This window comes from Oryzias melastigma, linkage group LG16 (assembly GCF_002922805.2).
Source record: "Oryzias melastigma strain HK-1 linkage group LG16, ASM292280v2, whole genome shotgun sequence".
Lineage (NCBI taxonomy): Eukaryota > Metazoa > Chordata > Actinopteri > Beloniformes > Adrianichthyidae > Oryzias > Oryzias melastigma.
The window spans coordinates 4,600,616-4,608,070 of NC_050527.1; the positions used below are offsets into that span (position 1 = coordinate 4,600,616).

The following is a 7,455-nucleotide window of genomic DNA, read 5'->3' on the forward strand; positions in this document are numbered from 1 at the left end:
TTATGTTACGCCCTGTTTTGATCTAGGACAGGGGTGTAAAACTCAATCGCACAAAAGCCAAAATCCAAAACACACTTTAGGTCATGGGCCAAGCAGGATAAACATTTATTAAACACCCTGAGACAAACTTTTTAACATAATTATGAACTAGATATATAACATTACCTGTGATAATGCTAGTATGAATGCTGTAAGCTAAATTTGGCTGCTAAAGATGCTAGTGCTGATAGCGGAAGATGCTGAAATTGATAGCTAAAAATGCTGATACTGATAGCTGAAATCACTGAGGCTGATAATCAGCTAAAATATTTGCTAAATGCCAAATTGGCCTAAAAAACTAAAACTAAAAAAAACAAAAAACAGCCTAAATTAACCAAAACAGCTAGCGTGTAAATATGAGCCTAACTTCAAAACAGCTTAAAAAACGTAAAAAGAAAACCCAAAATTAGACAAAACTGCTAGTATGTAGCTCAAATGTTAGCTTTAACTCCAAAACAGCCTAAAAAAACTTAAAAAACCCAGAATTAGCTAAAACAACTAGCATGTAGCTCAAATATTAAATAACTTCAAAATAGCTTAAAAAATGAAGAAAGCCCAAAATTAGCCAAAAACAGCTAGCATGTAGCTTAGATATTAACTTTTGTCCAAATAGCCTAAAAACCTTTTTTTTAAAAAGCCGAAATTAGCCAAACAGCTAGCATGTGGCTGAACTATTAGCTAAATTCCAAAAAAGCCTAAAAAATCTTGATAAATGTCAAAACAGTCCAAAAAGAATGCCAATTTTTAAAAATCAAAAAAACTTTTTAACATAACTATGAGTAATAAAAAGGCAGGAATATTATTCCAGAATAATTCAACTTAAACCTTAAATAACTTTCAACATTTAATCCTCCATAAAAATATATTTTGTCCAAATTAAACAAGTTAGAAATGAGTGCAAGATAACATCGAGCCATGAATAACAATAAAATAAAATGATCTGGAGGGCCGGATCCGGCCCCCGGGCCTTGACTTTGACACGTGTGATCTAGGAGATCTGGTGGAGAGTAACAAATTGGGGGCTTGTCCGGGATTTGAACCAGTGACCTCTCGCATGTTTTTGTTATTAATTTAAAGTTAAGGGTAAATATTACTTTTATGTTATGCTCCTCGATCCCTCAGACAAAAATGGGGGGTAACACTTTAGCAGAAGAGCATCTTATCTGACAGCAAAATCCTTCTATAGACAAATCAAAAAGCAAAAACAGAATCATAAAAAGGAAAAAGATCATTGTTTCAAGAATAAATGTCTTATTTCCAGTCTTGCAGGAAAAACAATTTTATTAAGAAAGTTTTTGCAAAGGAAAATAACTTTAGTTTAAGAAAATATGTCTGTGACTAGATTTATTTTCTTAGAATACAAATTCTTAGTAAGACCATTTTTCTTTGAAAGACATTCTTTGAAATTTTATAATTTGTTTTACGTATTTCTATGGAGCCCGTTTTTGTAGTGCAAAAAAAATCTTTTTTTCTCATCAAATCTCAACATCTACATTGAAGCTTCAGAAGGAATGATTCCAGATGTCCAATACAATTCAAACATTAAAAACACAATGTGGTACATTAGAGATAAAACTGTTTACAGGAAATCCAAAACCAGATTTGAGGACAAAGGATTTGTTGTGTCAAGAGAGGAAGAAGAGGAAGTTTTGGTGTTTTTAAACATGATCTCGAAACATTTTCCTCATGATGGAAGACATATAAGGAAATTAAAGCTTAAAATCAAATTTCTGAGTATGTCTTTATTCAAACAGTGGTCAATATTCTCAAAAATTCTGTTGGAATAAGCTTGTAGCAGTGACGGGCCATGACCTCCATGATCTGCTCTATTCTGATAGATCAACTTGTAGACGACTAGATCCAAGTACGTCTTTGTTTTCCTCGTCTGAGCTGCCATCTGTAGGGCTGGATAGCTCCAATATTGCTTAATAATGTTAGGTTGAGGTTGTAAGCGGCTGTAAGCCAGCGGAAGAGTGTGTAAACAAAGGGATGATGGGAAGTGAGTGTAGGCTTACTCTACAACCCCCTCAGCTCAGATCCAAATTTCTAATAAACTTCTGCCGCTCTATAGAGAGTATATCCTAGGAAATTACAGGATTTTGGCTAAAAACTGCAAGATCATATTTAAAAGACCACTGGGAACACTTAGAAAAGATGATTGAACTGGGACTTTAAGTCTAAAAGTAGCTTTTTGACATTTAGTCCATATGAATTAACCTCTTTTCCTCTTTTTGCCAAGCTGCAGAACTATATTTAAAAGAAAAATAGCCTGGTGGAAAAATGGAGAACAGGGATCTATGTGCTTCAGCTAAAATGATCCTCAGGCTGATTTAAATTTCTGTTGAAGAGCAGCACAAAAAGTTTCCCTTAAACGCCCAGACTTTGTTAAGGGCTCCTCTGGGTGAGTAGTTTTCATCATTCAAATGTGATGAAAATCTGTAAAAACTTTTAAACTGATTTGACAATCCCAAACATGCAAAAAGACAAATAAAAGGTTTTGTTTGCCTGAATTAGAAAGAAGAATGAAGAAAATAGGCAGGCGGTAAACAGTGGGTGGTTTGCCTGTTTGTGCGTCACAGCCAGGCAGTAAACTGGAGACAGAGGCAGGAGTGGCAGGCGGGGTCAGAGGTCAGCGCTTACCCCACACTTGCTGAGAGCGATGTACCACCATCTCTCCCTCACCGAGCGGAAACTGCGACCACCCACGCAGCTCAGCACCTCCTCGTTGCCATCGCCTTCCACCTGACAGCCAGAAGAAATGCAAGAACAGAGGACATCTTTTTTTTTTCCCCCAAACAGGCAGCATATTTTACCTCAGAGACTGTCACAGCAGAGTGGGAGGCCGAGATGAGGAAATACGAGCATATTTCACACCTCGGTATAGACTGTAAAGTGGCAGCCTAATCTACTAAACAACAGCAACATGCTGACAATCACACCCCTTAATGCAACAAACAAACAAGTGTTAAAATACGATGTTACAGCGAGGAGACGTCTTCTGAAACCTTGCTGACAGGCAGGGTCGAATCATCAAACGTGTAAAAATATAATTCAGTTATGGAAAAAAACGCAGTGGGACATCTGTTTTCTCCTCTCAAGAGGGAAGCTGAAACCACCGGGCTTTTATTCCAGGTTTTCCTGCAGCTCGGTGCAGGAGTTTAAATATGCATGCTGACATATTTGTGTCGTCTTACCACGCATCCTGACCAGGTGTAATGTGTGGTGAGATTGATGACCTGGTTGTTCTCAGGCCTCAGCACTGCTTCCTTCTGGTTACAGTTCTGAGAGAAAAGAACAAAAAACACGGTTGAAACATTAAACAAAGCAAAATGTAGACACACATGTTGCCTTTCAAGCAAAAAAATACATTTTCTTTGTGGCCTCTGGTCTACGTTTGGCTGCTGGATTCTACATGCACAGCTTGTGTTTCCTCTGTAGTGGATTTATTCATGCAGGATTTCTTTAAAGAGGAGCAAAATGATGAGTGGAGGAAAAAGGGCTGAGTGTTTGATTCTGAGGATCTAACAGGAGTTTGACAGGAAGCTGAGGAGTGAGGGAAGTCTGTGAGGGCAAAGGAAATGTCTTAAACACAAGATGCAAGGCAGAGGAGGGAAAACGGACTGAACACACAGCAGGTGTTTGGTTTTAAAACATAAAACCTCAAAATCGCTAAGATTTACTCCCTTTTGGGGTAGCTGAACGCCAGTATTTGATACTCATTGAGTGAATGTGTGTGAATGAGTGAATAGGACTGTGACTGTGAAACGCTTTTGGCCTTCAAGGAAGGTAGAAAAGCACTATAAAAAGTAATATTTTACACCTAAATCAAGGACGATACCACCCATCATGTCTTAACCAAATTTTGAATAGTTGACTATTAACTCTTTTGTAATTTAGGCCCTTTAGTAAATACGTTTTTACTTAAAAATGGCTCAACTGCTGTCAGAATTACAGCTATAAATGGTCAATCTTAGTAAATAACTTCACATTTTTTAAGAACTATCCTTGTGCCGCAGCGAACAACAAAACAAGAGTATTATTACCCAGTCCTTTTGCTCGTGTTTTAACAGTTAAATTTGGTAAATTTTGTCAAATTTGGGAAATACTTTCATCTCTTCCAATAAATGAGTATCTTTAACCTTTAAGCAAAAAACTTTCTGCAACTTTGATAGAAATAACAGACATGACCTAGAAACCACTCTGATTGATAAATATTTTCTTTATACACAAAATTTCCACTCACACCTAAAATGAAAGAAACACGCTTCAAAATAATATCAAAAATTTACCCTGTTGGAGATTTTTTACATAAAAGATTCAAATTTCAATCTGAACCATGTATCTTCTGCTCATCTGAAGCCGAAACATTAGAACTTTTCTTTTATAGTTGCAAACACACAACAAACTTCTGGACTGATATTCATGATTGGTTGTCACTCAAAGTGGTTAATATTCCCCCTTTTTCTTTATCTGACGTTCTCTACTTTATGGAAAAATTGGATCCGGAAGTTTCTGATATCATCAACCTTGTTATTATTTTGTGTAAACATTTCATTCGTTTATGTAAATTGAAAAACACTTGCCCTTTGTTTAGTATCTTTTTGAACTATTTTTCTGAATATTTTAAGTGTGTTAAAAGCATTCCAAACAAAAACAAGAAAACTTCAGTAATTAACGAAATTATATCAAAACTGTTATTTTAAATTGTATCCTGCCTTCCCCTTAACTGTTTTTTTTAAGTCATTCTTATTTTTGTACACAGCCATTTTTGTTATTGTCAGCTTATTTTGAATGTTTGCTTACCCTAAGAAAAAAAAAACTTTGATCTCTTCCTGTTCACGCCCTGACTTTTTTAAACTGCTTTTTACACTTTTGAAAATGTGAAATGATTAATTTCTCTGTTTTATTTTATCTCATTAAATTATATTTATTTTGTGTACTTTATAAGGAAATTCTTTGACCGTAGTGATTGTAGAGTCCGGTTCACAAGCGGACACATTTATTTTTATTTGTTTGATATATGATTTTTATAATTTTTGATACTTTATTTTTAAAAGTTTTTTTTTTTAATTTGTTATTTTTGATTTTTAAGTTTTTTTTAAGACAATATTTGATTTTCTAAAATTTTGATAATTGCATGTGCAGTGATAAAGTATGAAAAAGTTCTATATCTACTTACATTATCATGTGATTTATTATTACTTATGGATTCTAAATGACCTGAATCAGTTGTTGTACAATATAAATATCTGGTTATAAGTTGTGAACTGTATGATGGTAATTCATGTAAAGAAAATTGTACAGTAGAGCCAGGGTGGGATTATATAAGTTCGCTTACTTCCACTCCAATTTAAGCAAACTTGATTTCTTGAAATAAACCATTTCAGATTTAAAACAATTGCCTATAAATGAGTTTCAGTCTGTTGGCAAGATGTCATTTAGTCTTCAAAATCCACCCGAAAAGATCATTGAAATATATGTACAATTATTCTAAATGATTTCATTAAAAAAATTAATTAGAGGCTTTTTGGTGTTATTTACGCCCAATTATTTCTAAGAAAATATTTTCATATAGATGACAAACTGTAGGCTGCTTGGAAGGCTGAGGGACGCATATTTTAGTCCAGCTTTCCTGTAGTCAAGGTTCTTATAGACCCACTATAATCATCTACTTTAAACAAAGGTGAAGACAAAAAAAATAAATACTGTGTTTTTGTAGGACATAATTTTGGTAGAGCAGCAGGAGTTTTTCAAACAGCATTTTTTTTATTTGCTCATTGTTAGCAATTTGAATAAAGTAATTATCAGAAAGGAAATTTTATGCTTAGTTCTCTTTATTTATGTCCCCCATCAGCAAAGAAATGTAACAAGAACATGTTAAAAATACAAAAAACACAGTTTTTATTGGAGTGGATTAAGAGGTCACTTTATCTGTTTTTCACTTTGCACTATAACAGATTTTCTAATAAAAGACTACAAGAATCAAGTGGCAACTTTTACCCTGAAGGATGTTTTTGTGTGGTTGCATTAATGCGCGGTCTCAAAACTGTTTCAAAGATTGTAAAATTAGGCTCAAAGTGAGCACTTCAGCCTCACTGGAACCATAAATTCTCCAATTGCAGATTTTTTTTTTTTTATACATCTGGGCTTTAAATTGTTTTATCTGTAGCCAGAAGGTAAAGTGTTTCTTCAGAAACCTTTATCTCTTTTACTGCTTGGAGCCATCACCCCAGCCCGTCTATTGCAGGGAGCAGATTTCTCTGGTGTCTCAATTTGTGTTACGAATCTGCATTCATCATCCTTTTTTTTTGCTTTCCCATCGAATGCATCGTCAATAATAAATGACTGCCTGTGAGCAAAATGCTCGCTTTTTAAAAATGTCAACTGTTGAAGAAATGAGCATCTGAGCAGGGCGAGAAGAGTGATCCTTTCTCTGTACGTTAAATTGTGAAAATTCTCTGCCCTGACTTTGCTTACAGTAGCAACCTGTGAAAAAAATGGATTTTTCTTCAGGAACAGAATGCAGTGTGTTAGTTTCTCACCTTCTCGGGCCTCTTGTACACAGCTGGCCACTGAGAACTGTCATCAAAGTAGAGCAATATGTTCTGACAGCAGCGAGACTGCAGAGACAGGAGAAGAGACTGCATTGGTTAGGGCATGGATCGCTAAAGAGACAGCCAGATGACTTCAGGGTTATGGGCCAAAAACCATTTCAGAACCAGACTCTAGGCTTACTTTTTTTTACCCGTCCAATTCTAAAAATTACCCTTAAAGTGTCGGCACTGCCATTTAATTCATTTATGCAGTCTCCAGGCGTAAGCAGAGCAGGATATAAAAAGTTTAAAAAGCGAGCTGTTGATGTGGAAAGAAGAACAAGGTGAGCACAGCAGGAACAGCCGACGGCAGAACAAGGAACAAGCAGTGGCATCAGTTCAGGAAAACACTGGAAGAATTGGAGGAAAAAGAGAAAAGCTAACAGAGAGAGATGCTGCCAACCTCAGAAAGACCACTAAAGACCAATACTCCTGTGTAATCAAATATATGAACAGATATAGCACAGAATAAAGGTTTTTAAAATAATATAGAAGTGATTTCTTTATTTAAACCATTTTTTTTATGAATTTGATCACTGTTCACCAAATTCGTGCAGAATAATCAATAATTAGATACGTTGACCAGGGGCGGACTTACCAATAGACAAGGGCAGGCGATTGCCCGACACTTTAGGGGGCCCAGGGCCGAACACCTAATAGAAATGTCTAAAATAATTTCCACACCCATTATTTTCTAATGTTGCCATTTCAGTGTTCACTGAAATTATGGGCAAAAAGTAAAATGTTATGAGGATGAATTCCTAAAATTATGGGGAAAAAAGTCAAAATTTCACAAGAATAAAGTAATGAAGAAAAAAAGTAA

The 7,455-nt window shown here is 35.4% G+C and overlaps 1 protein-coding gene across 1 annotated transcript in view; it reads right to left on the reverse strand.

The window, feature by feature from the left end:
- tmem145 (transmembrane protein 145) overlaps window positions 1-7,455 on the reverse strand; it is a 71,209-nt gene that overhangs the window by 35,137 nt on the left and 28,617 nt on the right. Inside the window, exons 3-5 of the mRNA XM_024267625.2 lie at window positions 6,582-6,659; window positions 3,234-3,320; window positions 2,680-2,781 (exon numbers count right to left, since the gene is read on the reverse strand). Of these exons, the coding sequence (XP_024123393.1) occupies window positions 2,680-2,781; window positions 3,234-3,320; window positions 6,582-6,659 (267 nt within the window). The remainder of the gene's footprint in view (window positions 1-2,679; window positions 2,782-3,233; window positions 3,321-6,581; window positions 6,660-7,455) is intronic.